Source organism: Terrapene carolina, unplaced genomic scaffold (genome assembly GCF_002925995.2).
Source record: "Terrapene carolina triunguis isolate 2854851 unplaced genomic scaffold, T_m_triunguis-2.0 Scaffold96, whole genome shotgun sequence".
Taxonomy (NCBI): Eukaryota; Metazoa; Chordata; order Testudines; family Emydidae; genus Terrapene; species Terrapene triunguis.
The window spans coordinates 62182677-62203731 of NW_020664447.1; the positions used below are offsets into that span (position 1 = coordinate 62182677).

At 47.9% G+C, this 21055-nt stretch overlaps 2 protein-coding genes across 2 annotated transcripts in view; both read right to left on the reverse strand.

The window, feature by feature from the left end:
* LOC112101901 overlaps positions 1–11624 on the reverse strand; it is a 21867-nt gene extending 10243 nt beyond the window's left edge. The window contains exons 1-3 of the mRNA XM_029911422.1: positions 11547–11624; positions 1942–2117; positions 111–287 (exon numbers count right to left, since the gene is read on the reverse strand). Coding sequence (XP_029767282.1) covers positions 111–287; positions 1942–2117; positions 11547–11624 — 431 coding nt within the window. The remainder of the gene's footprint in view (positions 1–110; positions 288–1941; positions 2118–11546) is intronic.
* The window catches only part of TMED8 (transmembrane p24 trafficking protein family member 8), a 17427-nt gene continuing 7079 nt past the window's right edge, over positions 10708–21055 (reverse strand). The window contains exons 4-6 of the mRNA XM_026651369.2: positions 16758–16899; positions 13968–14267; positions 10708–13028 (exon numbers count right to left, since the gene is read on the reverse strand). Coding sequence (XP_026507154.1) covers positions 12811–13028; positions 13968–14267; positions 16758–16899 — 660 coding nt within the window. The 3' untranslated portion in view covers positions 10708–12810. The remainder of the gene's footprint in view (positions 13029–13967; positions 14268–16757; positions 16900–21055) is intronic.

Consider the following 21055-nt stretch of genomic DNA (forward strand, 5'->3'; position numbering starts at 1 on the left):
GTACCCAGGAAATGTCACTTCTGTCAGCCCTTGATGTGGAGCATTTTTCAAGGAGCCCCCTGTTAAACCATTGGCAGCATATCAGTGCCTATCCAAGCCCCAACATTTACCTCACATCAGACCCCAATTTGCCAATCCTTTGTGGCTTGACATCTGGATTCACCAGCACCTCCACAGTGATGCTTGTGTTTTGGGAATAACGATTCCAGTCACCCAAGCCAAAGATTACAAGTTGTTTTGGCAACGGCAGAGGCAGCTGAATCTGGTAACACATCCGGCTGGATTTGCTTGAAGAAACAACAAAAAAAACGGTGTAGCAGAGATACAGGAAGCCCAAATGAAAACAAGGAGAGGCCTGGGCAGACGTCCATGTGAGGAGAGACTGAAAGGATTAAGACTATTTAGTTTATAGAGGAGATGAATAAATGGGGATGTGATTAACCTACAGAAAATAATGAATGGGCTTGAGAGGGCAAATTAGATGCTTCTATTACCCTTTCTCATCATAATATAAGGACAAAGGGTATTCAATCAATTTGAAAATGGATGGGCAGCTGATGTGCACAGACCACTGCCGATCATGCTGATCGGTATCGTTTCACTGGGTCCTTGTACTCCCTTATCTATATCCAACTGTTGTCTCTTGTCTTAGGCCATGTCTACACTACCATTTATGTTGGCAAAACTTATGTTGCTCAGTGGAATGAAGTAAGGGTACCATACCACCGTTCGGCCAACAGCCACCGCTCTCTGGTTACCCAGTTCTGACTGTGTGCAGGAAGGGTTTTTTTCCTAAAGCTTCTCTCCCCCGTCCAGAATACATTCCACACACCCCAGTTTGAGAACCTCTGGTCTAAGGCTATGTCTACATTAGATACCTTACAGCAACACAGCTGTACCGATGTAGCTGCACTGCTGTAGGATCTCTCATGTATCTGCTCTATGACGACAGGAGAGAGCTCTCCACCCCCACAAGCGCCAGAAGCTATGGCGGTAGGAGAAGCTCTCCCACCGACACAGCACTGTGCACACTAGCGCTTATGCTGGCGTAATGTAGGTCGCTTGGGGAGTGGAATATTCACACCCCTGAGCGACATAAGTTTTGCTGTCATAAGTGGTAGTGTAGACATAGCCTTACTGCTCTGTGTTTGTACAGCACCTAGCATAGTGGTGCCCTGGTCCACCCCGGCTCCTAGGCACCACAGTAATACAAATAAACAATAATCATAATTTAATTAAATTGAAAGGCAACACAGTTCAAACTGATTAAATATGTACAAGCTCCTTAGAGAAGGGACCATGGTTGGTCCCTAATCCTGCCTAGGGCCTCTGGACACAGCAGCCACATAAATAAACTGTGGCACTCAGTACCAGATCACTGACATACCTGTCACCTGCAAGGGGCCCACAATCCAGGGGGACAGCAACGGCTGTCTCTAATCAGACACACCAAGGTATTACAGCGCCAGCCAGCCGTCCTGGGCTGATTCCGGCACAGCACTTTGAGTGTAGGAAGTCCTGCGTAAAAGCCACCTACCGCTTCTACCGAGAGGAAGGCCGGGTACTAGGGAGCTGCGTTTATTTTACTCCCCACTGTTTGGCACAGCCTCGTGACCTAAGGGCTGGCGGGGCGGGGGGTGTCTGTCCAGCGGGGTTCACACACCGGGGCCGCAGGTCAGGACTCGGGGGCAGCGGCACAGCTGCGGGATGGGTGCTAGCAGTGGCGTCGCCCGCAGGCGAAGCGGGGAATTGCCAGAGCTGAGGGCCCTGACCTGTGCGGGCTGAGCGCACTCGGAGCCCAGGCCGGCTTCCCCCCCGCTCCGCGCAGGCCGAGCCTCCGGGAAAGCCCACGTGGAGCTCGAGAGAGCCGGTGGGGCCGGGCCTACAATGACGACCCGTTCAGCTCGTCCCCGGGTCCCTCCCGGCGCGGATCTCACTCACCTGCTGAGCTGCCGGGGCGGCTCCTGCAGCGACCAGAGCACGTAGAAGTGGAGGCTGGAGCCGGAGCCACACTCCGGGGCGTCTCGGCCGGCGCATCCCACTGTCCAAGGCCCCCGGCAGCCCAGCTCCAGCGGCGGTGCGGAGACCGCCCGCTGCCTGAGGCCGAGAGGCTGGGTCTGGAAAGCAACATGGCCAGAGGAGCAGGTAGAGGGAAGCCTAGGGCTTTATACTCAGCTCGGAGAGGAAGGGGCACAGGACAGCCCCACCTAGAGACCCCCAAAGGCCCCCGATCCTGGGACTGGCAGGAACTGGGAGTACCCCTATAACGGGACAGGGGTGGGGAACAAACCCCTTCACCCAGGCCCCGTTTTTTTCCTCTTTTCCTGTATTCATTCTTGTAGATGGTCCTGACTTCAATCCACCTCCCTCCGCAGCTCCCCAGACACAACCCCACCCACACCCAGGGCCGGCTTTAGGCCAATTCCACCAATTCCCCCGAATCGGGCCCCGCGCCTAAGAGGGCCCCGCGCCCAGTGCCAGGGCTGCCCAGAGTGGGGGGCAAGTGGCAGAGAATCCCTTCCCTGGCTAGAGGCGCCTTTTTAATTTCGACTCACCCAGCGGCGCTCCGGGTCTTTGGTGGCACTTTGGCGGCGGGTATTTCAGTGCCGCCGAAGACCCGGAGCGAGTGAAGGACCCGCCGCCAAAGACTAGGAGGGCGGCCCGGTGAGTACAAGCCCCATGTGGTTTTTTTATGTGGGTTTTTTTTAGTCATCCCTGCCGGGGCCCCGTCAAAACTGTTCGAATCGGGCCCCGCACTTCCTAAAGCCGGCCCTGCCCACACCACCGCTTCCACCACTCCCCAGTTGTGAAGGGGGCACACCAGTTGGTCCTGTCATTAGGCTGGACATCAGCTATTAAACCCAGTTTAGCCCACACCCATGGAAAGTGGTCATGGCAGTGGTAGAGGTGGGTGGCAGCGAGCAAGTCCAGCCCCAGTTACAGCAGAGATTGGCCAGTCCCCCTTGGTAATCAGAGCACTGCAGAAACCAGTGCCATGGATCCAGGGCTTAGTGAACAGCAGAATCTAGTTCTGGCAGGGCTTGAGCCCTTTGTCTGTGAACCGGGTTGAAGGGGTACCAGAAGAGGATTAGGGCTGACACCCAGTCAAAGGTAGCAGGTTTCCAAGCGTAGACCACAGTTTTACATGCAATCAATGCACATGGCTTTGGGGTAGGGTGGATAGAGAGACAGAACAACTGAGGACCTTAGCAGTAAAATCAGCAGAAGCCAATAAATTAACAGCCTGAGTTCAGACATATTCAGACTAATGCAAGAGAGAAGGATCCTCATAGCCCAGCATTCCAAACCCATCCCTTTCCAGGCAGCGGGGAGGAGGGGTGCGGGGAGAGAATGACTCTAGTTCAGTGATTAGGGCACCCATCTCCTCCTCCAGCTGTTGTGTGTGGAGCAAGGGAGCTGCTGAACTCATTCCCATAAGAAACACCTTAGGCACCTAAGCTGTCTGAATCCAGGCAGCTCCATTTGTTGACTGCTAAACGGAGCTAGTACGTAATTCTGAGAGGGAACAGGTTTAGGACACATGCGTTGGGTTGGCATCTCCTATTGGCTAGTTTAGGCAGACTCCCATCAAGTATGCTGGCTTTTGTGGATTGCATTCTTAGGTACCTATCTCTCCCCATTCATTGTATAGGGAGCATTGGTGCTTAATTCAGGCTTTGAATCTCAGTATTGTTCCTATGATTTTCTAAAAGCTGGTGCTGTGATGCTCAGCATTGGAATGGCTATGTCTCTTCCTGGCTCCCCCTCTATGTGTCCAAGAGTTATAGTTAGAAAAGTGTTTGTGGTACAGTCAGTGTAAGAGCCACACAGCTGAGCAATTAACTCATGTGGTAAGTTTCATGCCTACTTCTGTTGAGTTGTCCACAAGCCAGTTTTCCTCCTCTGCCATTTGAAATTATTCAAGAACGGGAACAGAATTATGAGGGTGCAGATAGGTCACTGTGGGTATTCAGTGGGTAGTTTGGCCCAGAGCACATGACTTTTTTTCCTCTTCCATGACTGGATGAGCACAACTCTTAGAATTAGGTTTCCAGTGTGAATAAATTCCAAAATGTGCTTTGTGAAAATATCTTTTACATTTACCACTACCCTGTATGCTCTTGCCCATCCATTCATTCACAATACTCAGAGCAAACAGAAAGGTAAAAATACAAACTGGAGCCACATGGACATTGTAAAAGGAGCCCTAACATTTGCACTAGTCACTCCACTCTGAACTCCCTAAAAGCACCCAATGCTGCATAAATGGTGAAGGGTACATAAGGTCACACACAGGTAGTGTAGCTGTGTTTCTGCTTTTATTTTATCTAGCAGCTGTTCTTTACAAACAGCCTGCTTCTTGGGGCTATTTAAATACAGCCTTCAGATTGGCCTAGTGCATCTCCTTACAGCCCCCTAGCCACAGAGGCTGAGAAGGAAAACATGGTTTCTGGGCAATTTAATTAGTCTCTCAATTGGAAAAAAAACACTCTCTCCCTCCAACAATTCTAAAGGTGATGAAATGGAGAATAACTGTCCCTTAGCCCTCCCCTCTCCTGCTAAGGGTTACAGTACAGATACTATCAGAGCAGGCAGAGCTGCCTCCTTGTAACTTGTGGAATAGGGGGGTTGATTAATTTTTAAAAGCCTCTGAACTCCTGCCCTCTGACTCCAGCCCTGGAAGCATGCTCTGCTGCTGCTAAAAACCACATTCATTTGAAGGGCAAGAAAATCCCAACAAGATGTTGACACCATCTGGACAAAAATAGTTTGGATGAAATATGTAGCCCCTGGCCTTGCTCCACCACCTCTATTAGGCTTTGTAGATATTTTGATTCCCCGGCATCACATATAAACCAGCTTTATTTGCAACTCAAGGAACAGAGTGTTGTGCTGGACCAAACATAGGCAAGAGTCTGTCTCCACGTTGCATGGTTTTGGCAAGCTGCTTACAGTCTGTTGGAGATCAGAGGAATGGAGTCATGCTGGAGAGGGAACTATATTGCAAACTCCATTATATTGGGGGGGCGGGAAAACAACTAAACTTAAGCACAAGAGTTCAGAGACTAATTCACCCATATCCTTCAAAGCTGAGGAATATCCTGCTTGCACCAGGTCGTAAGAAGTCACTGTCAAAGGAGGTAAGACACCTGACTACAAGTCCTCTCACAGCACCATCTTAAAACAGAACGATGAACTTCTTAAAGAAGCATCTGACCAGTGCCCAATACCAGAGGAGCTCCAAGCATTGGGAGCTTCCCAATAGCAGTGCCCTGCTTATGCCAGCTAAGACAAGTAAGGAGAACATCCCTAGTTGCCAACTGCTGAAGGCTGGCACTGCTGCAAAGTTCACTATGAATATTCCTCTCTGCTTTGCTATTCAAAAACAAGTTCAGCTCAGATTTTTTTGTTGAAAGCCTGAAGTCCGAGTTTTAGCTCTGAAGCACCCACTCACCTTAACAGAAGACAGAAGTTGTGGTTGCATAGTGAAAAGTTTATTTAAATAGTTTGGAATTCAAACAATACATGTCACAAAACAGCCACACCATACTGAATATAAACACGCTAACCGAGCTCTAGAAGAAAATGCAAGCACACTAGAAATATAGACTTTCTTTGGGCCATAGAGCAAAACATTCAGTGCCACATTTTGGTAAAGTATCCTTTTGATATTTAAAAACAATCCCTTGGAAGGACAAAGAGCAGCAGTTTGGTGCAGAGAACTTGACTCAGTTTGAAACTACAGTACATTAAAAAACATTTCACATAACACAGATGAGGACTGATGAAAAAAACCCACAGATCAAGAAAATAAACCTTTGAGGTGTGTCCAGCTACAAGACATTCCCTACTGAGAGGCATGTTGCAATGAGGTGGGGACTGGCCTTTCCATCTTGTAGACTGCTGTCATGAGGGTACCTTAGAGGCCTCTTGGAGGTTGCCTTCAACCACTGAAAGTTTTCAAAAGTAACTAAAATTCAAAGTGGTCACTTGGCAATGCCTCATTAGCTCCTGGCATGATGGCTGGCATCTAACATCTCAATCTATGAATCTCACTTTTGCCCAAAGGACTGAACCCATCATCCATTCTAGCCAGTCACAAATCAGATTCTTATTCCATATGAATCACAGAGTCTTACACTGTCAGAAAGGAGAGGAAGTACACATTTCTTCAGCTGATACTTCCAGAAGTCACAGGTAATTAGGAGACCAGAATATATGGAATTGTCATACTGGATCAGACCTTCTCACATGGTATCCTGTCTCCAGCTGCAGCCCACACCAAATACTTTAGAGGAAGGTGCAAGAAACTTCTTAGTAGGCAAACAAGGGGATAGCCTGTCCCTTTAGGAAGTCTCCTCCCAACTCCAGATAGTAACAGATTGATTTGAGCCCTGAAGCTTGTGGTGTTTGATCTCTTCTAGAACTTCATTTTAATTTAGTATTTATTGCAATAATCCTGGACATTCTTGTTATCCATAAGTGTCCCATCGCTCTTTGAATCTTGCTAAATTCTTGTCAATGAGGCCAATTCTAAATTTACCATGGTACAATTTCAATGACTGTCCCTATTCGATCTGCATGCCTTCTTAATATGGATATGCCTAGCAATGCACTGCTCCCATGGTTCTACCAAGTATGGGAGAGGAGAACAAGTCATCTACAATTTAGAGATTTTTGCAGCTTTGATCCTTCATCTAGTTCCATAGTACACAGCAGCACATATCAACTCCAACTCTGGATTCACAAACTCCACTAGGGGAGGGCTGAATGGCCACAAGATCTGCTATTTTTGTGTTCGGTTAGCATGGTCACAAGTCCTCCTCATTGTAACTGCCTTGGCATCCACGCATCTACAGCTCCCTCAAGAAAAAATAACACTGAGGCATTCCAGTATGCATGCCCACTAGTAGCAAAGACACCTTTTGAAGGCAAAGGCCCTGTGATGCCAGAGAGCTCAGGCTTTCAGTTGTAATCCTCAGCTCCTTGGTGAGAAGGTCTCAGTTAAGGCAGTTTTAATCTGCCAGGAACAGAGTGACAGATATTGCAACCAGATGCAATATCTTTGGGGACCATATTGTTTTAAGTTTATGTATCACTGTGGGCCAGGGATTATATGAAACTTCTGGTGAGAGGGTCATCACAGCTCCTTGAGGAACCAAAAACAGTGGGGGTGATTAAGATGAATCACTTAGGTCAGGGGTAGGCAACCTATGGCACGCATGCCAAAGGCAGCACGCGAGCAGATTTTCAGTGGCACTCACACTGCCTGGGTCCTGGCCACCGGTCCAGGGGGCTCTGCATTTTAATTTAATTTTAAATGAAGCTTCTTAAACATTTTAAAAACCTTATTTACTTTACATACAACAATAGTTTAGTTATATATTATAGACTTATAGAAAGAGACCTTCTAAAAACATTAAAATGTATTACTGGCACGTGAAACCTTAAATTAGAGTGAATAAATGAAAACTCGGCACACCACTTCTGAAAGGTTGCCGACCCCTGACTTAGATTGTAAACGACTGCAAAGAGATACCACCCCGGGGAGGCTTGCACACTTACTGGTTCAAAGTGGGAGACAAACAGACAAAGAAAGGACTTTTGATATAAAACAGCTGGGTTTAAACTGACTCAGGCCTCCTTTGTGATCCTGCAAACAGACAGGGTCTTATATCTGAGGGAAGCCCCAATCCTTGTGGAAGGTTGGAAAGACTTTGGCCTATTAGGGCCCCCTATGACTGAGCAGAGTAACCTCTGATAAGCTTTTAGCATGTATATAGGAATTTATTGTTTTTATAGGTTTGCTCTGTAATGCTTTTACCTTAAAAAAGGTGCTTGCTTAGAAAGAGCTGTGTGGTAACTCATAACTGCTGGCAATACACTGTTCATAGCCCACAGAGAGAAAGCAACACACAGGGACTGGCTGTTAGGCAGACTGGCTTACTGGGGATATCACAGTGTAAGGCAAGGACATGTGCAGCCTTAAAACCTCCAGTGAAAAGGGAGTGGGACAAGAGTCCTTGCCCAGAGACAGGTGACAGCTGGAGACCTGATTGGGCACTCCTGGGGTGGACCACAATGGGGTGTGTGGATACAGGTGCAGTTACCCTGAAACTGTAACAGACTATAAGGGATCACCAGCCTGACTTCTAGGTGTGCTATTTGGAAGGTAGATGGAAAAGTGAGGGGGAGGAAACCCTTGCAATTAAGGATCTGAGGAAAGTAAATAAAGTCTATGGCTCTGGTTTCACTCCCTCTTGTTTCAAGGCACCATGTGATAAATCCTTAGGGAGTGGCTTTTGGGGGAGGGAGGAGAGGAGAAGAAAAAAAAATCCAACTGGGATGCAAGTGTACTAGAATAGAGATCCCTCCCAAAACCCCACCCTGAAAAGATATCTAAAGGAGTTCCTTCCTGCTCCAGAGCCACCAAGGCACAGCCACTGGACATGTTACATGGCTCCCCCACTTATCTCCTACCCAGCTCCACAAGTCCAGCCACACTTACTGTTTCTGTACACTTACCCACTGGAGGCGCACACACAAAATATTAAAAAGGGAAGCAAGTGCACAGTTCACAGGCAGTGAGACAGGAGGCAGAGTGCTTTGGCCAGGAAGTTCTCTAGTTTCTAGAATAGACAAGGTCCTAAGAAATTCCACTTCGACTCCCACATAAAAAGCTAAAAACAGACATCTAAATTCTCTCTCTCAAGGTCTGAATGTGCATTTTCATCCCAGCTCTAACATTTCAAAAGAGACTTAACATGATGCCACAAAGTTATTTAACAGGCCCCGAATATTAAAGTGTCTGCCCTAGAAGTGGCACAAAAAACCCTACAAATAACCCTTCGGAAGGGTCCAGATCGCAGGCCTCCAAGTAGTCTGAAAACCAATGGCAGCAGGAGTAGGCCCTTGAAGTCAATGAAATTTTGCCAATGACTTCAGTTTAAACAGGTCCCAAGAGTTTTAATTCTGTGACCTAAATGCAATACACACTACCTGGATTTCTACTGCTCTCAATACTCTTGCAATGGGGAAGGGAAGAGGGAGTTGTGGGTAATTTATGACTTCCTTTGACATTGTCACAATCTGCTAGGGATTTTAAGTCTCCACTGTTGTAAATTTAAGTACAAGAGTTGTTTTTTATGTATGACCTGCACAAAAAGCTATGTTTGTCCATACTTTCCCTTGCTGAATGTGCCATAGAAACTACTATGCAAACTCTCCCAGGTGTGTATAACATTCATAATTCAGGTGAACATACAAAAAAAAAAAACAGTAATTAATTTCACATTCAGTCACAAAAACACACAGGAGGAAAGACACACACTTTGCCAAATATAATTTTTTTTTTCCCCCTCTGGTGAGGTTTTAGTTTTTTCTAGCCACGAACTATAGGAGAGGAAAACACACAAAAGCATCACGCCATGGAAACAAGTTAGGAACTTTCCTCAAAGTGAATATTTTTAGGTTACTAACTGCCTTGCAAAACTAGAATCCATTTCAGAATTCACTTTTCGTCTCAGACTCAGGAGGCACAGCTCCCCATGTCTGCAATCAGAATGGAGGTCTCCCCAACACTGCTTCAGCTATAGGTACCAGGACTGGATACAAGCCTAGTAGGTATTGTGGGCAGAGCTCCCAAGGAAGCTGTAGCTTAGCGAGGAGTGAGACAGGGAGAGGAGGTTATTCCTTTGATCTGACTGGGTCTTAAGATGCCATACACTGAATGGAAATAACTGCTGTAAGCCACTGGCTATACAGCGTCCTTTCCTTGCTAACTGGATATGTTTTCTGCTAGAGACTTGATTAAAGTATTTTAACAAGACTAAAGGCTGAGTTACTGACTTTACTAAGAACAATTAGTGACAACTGCAAACCATTCTAAAGATAAGTGGTTCTCAGTCAGTTACCCATATATTTTCATTCAGTACCTGGGTGACAAGGTCACCAATATGTTCACATAACTTGGAAATGAAAGACCAAAGAAAAGTGTGACTTATCCTGGAAGCCGTGAAGCTTTAATTATTGTAGATTAAATATTCTCCACTTTCAGCTGTTTAGTGTTTACGGGAAATACAAGCTACTCTGGTGAAATATCAACAATGAAGGAAGATGTGTCAAGGCCCTTTTGCTCCAGTCAGCAGCAAACATGGCTATAGACACAATGAGGTAATAAGACTGGCACATATACCAGCTTGGGACTGCACACCATATACAAGGACCATTTGTCCTTAATCAAGGAGGCAAGAAGGGGGCAAATCTGATGAAGTGGACTGAGCCTCAAAAGAAAGATCTGTCTCTATTTCAGAAGGCCAGGACTGAACACTGGGATTCCCATCTACTGTACAGTCCACCTTAGCTAAGGACTATTTGGAGCAGCTGCCAATTACCTAGAAAGGAAACAGTCTCTTACTGGCTAAAGGGGAACAATTTATCCTGGAGACAGTTCTAGAACACTGGCCCTGAGTAGAGCTCTTCAAATGAAAATCAATGACATCAGCGGTCTCTAGAATACCTGGTATATATACACACAGGTCAGACGTGTCTTCCTTATTTACTAAGTCTGGTTTCAGACTGCGGCTGATGGCCTAGACAGTGCATCACTCATTCCTCTCGTCTTTCAGATGCATGCAGGACCCTCCAAAATACGTAGCAAAGGGCCAAATACATAGCAGTCACTGATGTATTGCACAGCTGGGGGTGGGGGTGGCAGAACAGGGGACATGGAGATTTACAGTCAGAAACAGAATATTTAAGGGATGGGGCAGGACTCTGCTCCACATCTGGTGTTTAGGAAGTTGAGAGCCAGACTGAGTAAAAGAGGGGTTCCTTGCATTAGCTGATCAGGCCCTGGGGGGAAGAGGTTGTGGACGGAAGCAACTTGAGAGGGAGGTACCTGCCCTGGCACTTCAAAGAGGGCTTGGGGAGGAAGCAGGCACCCCTGCCCAGGCCGCTAGGGGGTCAGGGAGAGAGGAGCCCCTGCCCAGGCTGCTCAGAAGGGAAGGGAGGGCCCTCCCCTTAAAAAAAAAAAATCCTGCTTCTCTTCCTCCTTGCAGGGCCCCTCCACTGATGCTACCTGGAATTAGGAGGCTACTTTACCTTCCAGCTCCTCCAGGGCTGGGCCACTCTGCTCTTCACTCCCCTTTCCCTTCCTGGGAAGAGAAAAAGAGCTACAGCTGCTCCCTCCTTGTCTATGTGCCTCTTAAAAGAGGAGCAGCCCTGCTCCTCATCCCTCCTCTTTTAGCACAGCAGTAGTGCTCCCTGCCTCCTTCCTCTCCTGAAAAACAAAAACACATGTTGGTGCCTGAGCCTATGCTGCCTTGCCCTCCCCACCCACTACTGTTGAAGCAGCAGACTGGCAAGGGCTGCTCAACTGTACGCCTCCCTCTGCTCTTACCTCCCTGACCTACACATTGCTCCTGAGTGCTTAAGTAGGCAGAGCAGATAAAAAGAAGGGTCTGAATCAAGAGGTATGGAATCACCAGGGAATTACTGGGCTTCTTAGGAGGGTGAAGACTGACTTTATACACAACAACACTAACCCCATCTGCAGTGAGGGCTGTATCTGCACAGAAGGGCAATATCTGGAGGGTGTCAGACTGGAACTTCACCAGAATCATCATGCACAAAGCCAGTCTAACTCCAAACAGACGCACCACAGAGCAAATTCAGCAGCTACATTGAAGGGGAATGTTATTGAATAAAATCAAATAAATACTCACTTCAAATCTTAAAGAGTTACAAATAAATACCCTTTAAAACCCAACTGTTGACAGATTAATGTGACCCTTGCTTATTCCTGCCAAGAGCTGAGCAGAGGCTGACCACTAATGCCATTGCTAACCCCTGAGGTGGGCCAGGGAGCTGCATTCCTTGACATGTTAGGCGTTAGCAATGACTTCAGGGACTCACTAACTCCAGGCGGGTATATAAAGGAAAGGCTGATCCCATATTTTTCAGATTCAAAGTGTGTTGACCTGGGATTGTTAACAGTTTTACATTAACACAAGAGGCTGCAGCTCAATTTTCCCCACAGGTAAGAGAAACTTTTGTTGGTGACAGGAGTTTCACACATCCCCACTGTCAGGATGATCTGTATCCACCTCCCCAGCCACACTTGCTTTCCCTTTCCTATGGAGATCTTCTTATTGATTACCTCTGCAAGGCTCCAAAATAAAGGTTTCACGCGATTGGGTCTGGCACTTGTGACATAACTACACCACCACAAATGGGGTCAGAGGATGCAGGCTGCAACTCAGGTAGTTGGGGGGATGAGTCCCCACTCAGAGATTAATGGAGGCTTGGCTAGTGTATGAAGCACAGCAGTGCAGATAGGATGCAGCTGGAGAGTGCCTGTGGTACAGGTGGCTTTGCCTCCTAGCAAAGTGTGGTTGGCAGTTACCCCCTGGTGATCCAGAGGTGGCAGGAGAGTTTGAGGATTTTTAAATAAAAGGGTATTTCAGCTTCAGTTCATACAAGTGCAACAGAAAGAAACGCTGCCACCTGAATCTGCCCTCTGACAATTTACTGGCTGTAATGAAAAGTCCCAGCCTGATGCCTGCACAGAGCAGGCTTCCTGAAATTTAGAGAGAGGAGTTGCCTTTGGACGACTGAGCAGCCACAGCTACCGTTTCCTGTGAGTAAGCTGGGAGGGAATGGGGGAAAACCTGTTCTTATCCACAGGAGAGCAGAGAGCCAGGTCTCTCACTTGGCCACAGGGCAGTGCCAATTAGGGGGTGCCAGTCCCGGCTGGCAGCCTGCTTTGCTCAGTGTTACCTGCCTGCTGTCTCCGCTCCCTCCACTCCTTCAGCTGGTGTAATAGACATGAAAGAAGAGAGTCTTGTTGCGCAGGAGGGAGTAGGAGTTGTCAAATTTGAGCAGGTAGATGCCCTCGCCCGGGTAGTCATGGCTGCCTGCCTGCACATCCCGGTGACTGTCCCTTCGGTACACAGGCATGATCTCCCCATAGCGGTTTCGTAGATAGCTTTTAGAGCCCCTCTCCACATCTCCAATGGGGGTGAGTCCTGAGTGGGAGAGAGGAGACAAGCAGATCAGACAAACCAACAGAGGGGAAATGATCAGTAAGGCATGGTTACACGACAAGGACATGTGATATAGCTAATGAAGACTGGCTGAGATACCCACCCTGTCCAATGCACAGCCCAAAGTCTCTCTACATAGGACGCCTGCTTTGAGAGGGGGCACCCTTTGGGACTGATGCACTGGGGAATAATTTGAATTCCCCCCACCACTTCCCTCCTTGTCCTCTTCACCCAGTAGACACCTTTAAACAGCAGGGTCTCCTCAAAGTGGCCCAATGCCAGAGATAAATTGATTGTGGGTGGAGGAATGCAATGGAGAGTTTCACCTCTGGCCTTGGGGGTCTCTCGGCCTTCCCTTCTACTTCTCCAAGAGGATTCCTCAGTAGGGCTTAATTTCAGTTATTATTGGTCCCGAGATGGGACCTGCATTGGTCTTGAGACTCCCTGCACCTTCTAGGCTACAGATACTCCAAAGACATGTGCAGCATGCCCTCTGGGTGCAATCAACAAGAGCTACTGATACAGTGAGAAAAACACTACTCTCCAACCCAGGAACCGCATCAGCATCGCAATCTGTTAGGCTGATGATCAAAGAGTTAAGTCAGAGTCTCATACTGTACTCTGATCCTGTTACAGGTTAAAAACTGATCAAGGGATAGAAAACAGAGTGGGAGCAAGTGATCAATGTTCAATATGCAAGGATATGCTGTGTTATTGGTGGAGCATACCCCTGGGGTGGGGGAGAAGAGCAGCCATTAGGAAGGGTCTTCTCATCATTAGCTTGGGACTCCAAAAGGGTTGCAGTCAACATGTAGGTAGACTAGCCAAAGTGGTGAGGAATTACAGCACCTGATTTGGAGGTACTTGGGTACCATGGTGATGAACACAACATTAATTTCTCTTGTAAAGTTTTGCACTGACCTTCGATCTCATCTTCTTCCTCTTCATCTTCCTCATCACTTGATTCACTGACTTGCACAGTAATGGCAGTACTGGTGACAGAAGTCCAGTCAAAATAGACCCCAAAGCCAATGTCATAATCATCCGTAGCAAACTCCCAGCAAACACGCTTCCCATTTGGGTGTGTTGGCACCCGGACTGTCACTACTTCACCCCGTTTCACCACCATCCGAGCATTCTTCTCCTTTCCCATTTTGGCTTTGAATTCCCTTATCTTGCAAGTGGTCCAAGTGGAGGCTGGAGCCAGAGGAGGAGGCTGAGCTGAAAAATACAAGACAAGCCACTCATCACTGGTCAGAAGGCAACCAGAGAGAGTTCTGCTAACAAGAGGGCTATTCCTGATAAAGCTCTTGAACTCAAATCTTTACCTTCCATCTCCTCTCAAGGCAAGGACAGGTGCCTTCCACTAGCACTGCCCTCAGAACTGGACATACTACTCTCTCGGTTTTCCCTTCCAACCTTCTTCCCTCCCTCCAGAGCTTGCAAAGCCATTCTCTGAATTAACTTGTTATCTGGAGGCACAGAGTCAGACTGCCAAAGTTAGGTACAGGCCTAACTAAAAATTCTGTCTCATCAAGTGCATTGCACAGTACTCCAGCACCTCAGCTCCACCTATGGCTTAACTCTGCTGCTTCCACACAGACACCCAACAGTGGCAGGTAGAGTTACTGGGCAGCACAGCATGATGACATAGCCTAAGAAACCAGATAGAAACCAACTAGCATCATGCATGCATGCAGAAACTGCCTTCTCAGCTGACCCAAAGCCTAAGTAATTCAGTCCAAAATTCATAAAAATGGAGGAGTGGGAGGGCTCACATGGCTTAGGCTTGGTCTACACTTACCCCCCAATTCGAATTAAGGTACGCAACTTCAGCTACGTGAATAACGTAGCTGAAGTTCGAAGTACCTTAGTTCGAACTTACCTCGGTCCACACGCGGCAGGCAGGCTCCCCCGTCGACGCCGCGGTACTCCTCTCGTATAGCTGGAGTACCGCAGTCGACGGCGATCACTTCCTGGTTCGACTTATCGCGTCCAGACAAGACGCGATAAGTCGAACCCAGAACTTCGATTCCCAGCCACCAAACTAGCGGCTGGGTGTAGACATACCCTTATTCTTCACACCCAGAGGCATAACCTCTCCCATGACCCATGGGGCTTGTCTACAAGCTCTCAGAATTTCCCACTGATTTAGCTCCACCAGTGGAAGTTCCAATGTAGAGAAGGTACTGGCATTTTCCCCACCACGTACAAACTTGCTCTGAACAGGGTTATAAACTATGACACCTCATTGAAACTAAAGGTTCCACCCTTGCTACCACTGATGGGAAATTCTAAGCAAACCTCTCTAGACCACCCTGAAGGAGTAACTCCACATGCATCCAAATGCCAACCATGGAACACAGCACACATTAAATAAGAGCAGAATAGTGAGGGAGGATAAACAGATGAGGCTAGGTCAGGTGGATACTATCTTGGACTTATGATGGCAAGAGACATCTTGAGTCCTGAAAGGGCAGCAGAGAGAAGAGATCACAGCAACAGTCCTGACCCTATCACCAGTCCCCTTTCTATTTCAAAGGTTTCCACAAACATCCAAGTATCCCTCAAACACCTTGGGTAGTCAGCCATTGCCCAATTTATTTTAAATCTATTCTCTTCCAAGCTAGGATCTATTACCAATCTCACAGGTCCTTTGTCTGTAGCCCTTTCTCCTGGTCAGTCTTCGGCGGTGTGCGGTGGGGGGGGAGGGAGAAGGGCATGGGGAAGAGGGGAGAGAGAAAGACAGCGCGAGCGAATGCAGTATCTGGCACTAACATGCCCTCCTCCACTCTGTCTGTTCCTAGATTTCTCTATGGCCTATTTGATAGCTCACCCACCAATTCACCTGCCCCAACACGCAGCAGGATCCAGTCTGTTCTAGATGCAGATACGTGATTCCCATTAAATGCTGTACTGAGTAACACTCAGGCATTGACAGGAGAAAGGACCTCACTAAGTTTCTTGCTCTCCGCTTCCTACTCGCAAATCTTCTCACCCCTGTGTCTGTGAGCTAATTTATAAGGGGAGGAGAGTTTGTTTTTAAACTGCTTTACTTAGGGCTTGTCTTCACTACCAGGGTAAGTAGACCTAAGTTACGCTACTCCAGCTATGTGAACAACATAGCTGGAGTCGACATAGTTTAGGTTGACTTACCGCAGTGTCTTCACTGTGCTGTGTTGATGGTACCTTACTCTTTTCAGGGAGCTGGAGTACTGGGGTCGACCAGAGAGCGCTCTGCCCTCAATTTAGCGGGTCTTCACTAGACCCACTAAATCAATCCCTGCTGCATCTAATTCAGATCTCCCCATGGTGAAGACCAGCCCTTAGAAATGTTTCAGCAGGTGCACACTCTAAAAAGATGGGAGTTGAGGAGGGGGTATGTGACCCACGTGGCAGGTTAGGTATTCAATGGCAATTAGAGTGCAGAGCACTGGAAAAGGTATACAATACTAAGTGATGTGACGTGTCTAAAAGCTACTTAAAGCAGTGACTTGTCCAGGGCCACAGAGCAAATCAATGGCAAATCTGGAAGTATCACACTAGCCACCAGACCACTCCCAGTGATAGAGAGCTGGTAATGTCTAGTAGACTGCCTCTGTCCACCCTATTGAAGGAGAGCATCAACAGTTCCAATCCTGCTGCCACAGGAGATCTGTGTTTACAGGCCTCATTCCTACCCAAGGGAACTACTACCATCACAGTCCTCACCTTTTCTCTGCTCACCAAGGAGGTCCGCAGTCTCCAGCTCTGCAGAGAGGACATCCACTGCACCTGTGTGTTCCGACTGTATCATGACTATATCCCCTGGTCCTTGTGGGGCACGGTACTTGGTCATCCGCACTACGGCCTCCTGTGCAGGGCACATAAGAAAGTTCCTCAGTGGCTCTGGGAGCCTCCAGTTGGATTTTAAATGGTTTGTCAGGGATCGAGGGAGAAGAAGGAGCCATTTCCATGAACTCACATCAATTTCCCACATCACAATTCACATCAAATTGGGTTTCTGCTACAAGTATAAAATATTTACTAAATAATTGGCTGGCTCAGAGGACAGTTTCTGTGCATGGTCTTCTCTGCCTCCAACACTGTGAAACTCTTGAGTCAAATGCTGCACTGTGCTTGTGTCCTCTGGTCTCCCAAGGAAGCATCATCTCCACAGACAGATAAGTCTAGCTATTTGCACTGCCTCAGAGTTTGGGGGCAGTCATTGCTCTATTTGGTAAAAGATTCCAGATCTACACAGATGCCCTCTAGTGCTGAAGCTGCTCCAGTTCTAGGAATCAGCCTCTTCAGTTTTCCCAGTGCTTAGACTGCAGTCACAATTAAACAGATGCCTGCTATGAACTTGTTAAAACTGTTGCCCAGATTAACACAGTACTGCCAATACCCACTCCTCACATAGGCAGATACAGAGTTTATGGTGCAAGAGTATTATTACACAACATCTCTCCGAAGCTGTATTTGAAATTACCAGGTGCTGTTTGTTCCCTAAAAGAACTATAACATTGCTTCTTCACTACCACCACCCCAAAAAAAAAATCTACTACAGTAACTCCTCACTTAACGTTGTAGTTATGTTCGTGAAAAATGTGACTTTATGCGAAAATGTTAAGCGAATCCAATTTCCCCATAAGAATTATTGTAAATGGGGGGGGGGGTTAGGTTCCAGGGAAATTTTTTTCGCCAGACAAAAGACATTATGTACATATACAGTATAAGTTTTAAACAATTTTAAACAAACTGCTTAATATTGTACACAGCAATGAATGATTGTAAAGATTGGTTGAGATGGTGGAGTAAGAGGGTGGAATATTTCCCAGGGAATGCCTTTCTGCTAAATGATGAACTAGCACTCGGCTGAGACCTCAAGGGTTAATACGCTGTTGTTAATGTAGTCTCACACTCTACAAGGCAGCGTGGACTGAGGCAGGAGGGAGGAAACACAATAGATGCAGGGCAGTAGCTGCAAACTCTTCCCTGCAAAAACTGAACATGATGATGAACCTACGCTATCCAGCTGGAGCGCACCACTCCCTCCTCCTGGCAGCACATGCACAGCTACACAGGTGCTGACGGGTGTGTGCATCAGCGAGAGAGAGACAGACAGACAGACAGACAGAGCCCCTTTAAGTACGCTGACCCCACTTCAAGTACATTGCCCTTTTAAGCAGATCAGCCAGTTCAGACATGAAGCAACAGCTTCCTGCAAGCTCCCCGCCCCACCCTTCTGTCCCCAAGCCCTGTGACTGTCCCCTCCTCCACTTTGTGGAGAGGGGGTATGGAGTGGGGGGGAGGGGTAGGAACAGGGGGACATCATGACATCAACACCCCTCTCCCCACCTTCCCCAGCAAGCAGGAAGCTCCCAGGAGCAGCTCCAAGGCAGAGGGCAGGTCAGGAGCAGCACTGCAGTGGGGGGAGGGCCACCTGAACTGCTGCTGGGCAGCTGCCGAGCCACATACCTCACAGGAAATTTAGGGGAGCTGATGGGGGGCTGCTGACCCCCCTGGTTCTAATCCCCACGAGGAGGGGCTCCTTTTCCAGAGAGTCCGTCAAGCAGTCGACAAAGCAGGCAGCTGCCAAACGACTTAAGGAAGCATTGCACAAACTTTAAACAAGCTTGTTCCCTAATTGGTCAACAACGTAACAACGAAACAGCGTTAACCAGGACAAAGTTAAGTGAGGAGTTACTATTGTAACCCCTTTTGGGGTTTAGAGAGCATGGCCCCTTTAAATCTTTTTCTGGGGAGCCTTGGAATTTCAGGGTCTTGGGATGCTCCTTCCCCAAGCCCTGTTGGTGTTAACCTGAAGTTTTCTAACCGTTTGCTGCAATCTCTGAGATACCCTTGCATGATCTGTCTTGTTTTAGCAGTCCAAGGCATAGTGACCATCTCTTCCACAGTTGTAACAGAACCCTTCTCGCCAGCTATCACCCCTCCTGAGGATGGCACAGTATGTCCCTGAGCCTTCATCATGGCCACTTCTCGGGTTAAATCTCAGTGCTGCTGCCACTGACGGGGCCTCTTCCATCTCTCCAAGCACTGTGGTAGTGTGACTCCCTGCCTTTTTCGGCTGCACCACTGCGTTCACTTGCAACAATCTATCTTCCTCTTCACGTATCTCTCGAATGAGCTTGTGGAATGGGAGCGGGTTTTGGGCCCACTCCCTCAGCTACAGTCGCCACAACATCAACCCATCTTGTCGGGTGCCCCGAAGGATTTGGTCTAACCTAGCAGAATCAATGTGCTTGGTGGGGATGCCCTCCTTTCGCACTACCTGCTGTAGCAAATCCTCTAGTCTCCTGATGAAATTCGACAATCATTCGTGGGGCTCCTGATAGGTATGGCGGAAATGATAATACAGGTCTTCACTGCTATCAGTAGTACCGTAGACACTCTCAAGAGCGGTTAAATAGTCTTGCACTGTGGCAGCTGGTTGGGAGTCTTTCAGGGCTCTGATAATTCGCATGGCAGGTCCCCTCAGACTCTCAAGCACACGTTTCCGCTTCTCAGCATCAGAGCATTCCCATTCTTGGATAAGTGGCACCCCCAAGAAAGAACGTAACCGCTTGTATGGAGCGCTTTCATATGCCGGCTTCAATGCATCTTTGAGAGCGTTTCCCAGCTCTTTGGCCCATCCCACCAGGCTGGGTGTTGCAGGTGGTGGAGCCCCTCCTAATGCCAAAATTAATTCTTCTCTTGTCCGTTTCTCATCCACCATCAGAGCTTGCAATTTCCGCGCTAAAGAATACACTAGGAGGGGACTGCTTTGCCCCCAGAATTGTCCAGGGGATACCTTCTACTTGCACCTCTTTGGGCACTTTATCAAGATCTGCTTCCTTGGAGTGAGTACATAGTGCTACCATGCCCTTCACTTTGCGGTTGTAAATACAGGTGTGGATCTTTACTCTCCCCAGTATTTCAGCTGCATCTAGGCTCTCCTCAATTTCAATTGATTCCATCTCTTCTGGGAACCCCGCCACCAGCACAGCTTTGGTTACTGGGATTCGTGCCCCTCGGCACAGGTCTTCTAGTAATCCTCTCTCCATTTTTTTTTTTTTTTTGAAAAACTGAGATGAAAGTTTCTTTGCTCTGTGAAGGAGAGTCCAGGGTGCGCAACGTAGGTGTGTGCACTGCAAAGTCCCTGTACGGGCCACCAAGTGTAACTTTAGTGCCCTTGTGGCCAAGATAGAGTCTGCTCTGCAGAAGAGAAAACACGCGCAGGAATGCAGCAGGAAAAATCCTGTCCACCCCAGGGGCACCTGTTCCAAACCCCCCAGAGTGAAAACACACACCCACAGGAAAAGTACAATGGATATAAGAAAAGGGAAATTTATTTACAGAGGGATGAGAGGAGAAAAACAACAAGGAGAAATATAGGGGGAGCAATAAAACAGGGTTGCATCCAAACCAAGGCCCCACGGGCCCAGTGGTAGCACAGTCTGGAAGGGCAGACACCGAGCAATGTGTCTGCACACAGAGTTCAGGAGTCCTGAGCAAAGTTCCAGTCCAGTGGTGAGCCTTGGGGGCTCCTGGTCGTCTTCGGCGCTCCTGGTCATCTTCGGCGTCAGTGAACTTTTCCCCAACAAACCCCTCCGGTGCCCTCTTCTGCCACTCTCTGCAAAGCCACACAGAGCGACCACCTCCCCACTTAATTATCTAGCAACCTCCCTCCTTGTTCCCAATGCAGAGTGTCATAACTATAAAGGGAAGGGTAACAGCCCTCCTGTGTACCATACTATAATCCCTCCTGGCCAGAGACACCAAAATCCTTTTACCTGTAAAGGGTTAAGAAGCTCAGGTAACCTGGCTGACACCTGATCCAAAGGACCAATAAGGGGACAAGATACTTTCAAATCTTGGTGGGGGGAAGGCTTTTGTTTGTGCTCTTTGTTTTTGGGGGTTGTTCGCTCTCGGGACTGAGAGGGGACCAGACATCAATCCATGCTCTCCAAATCTTTCTGAACAAGTCTCTCATATTTCAAACTTGTAAGTAAACAGCCAGGCAAGGC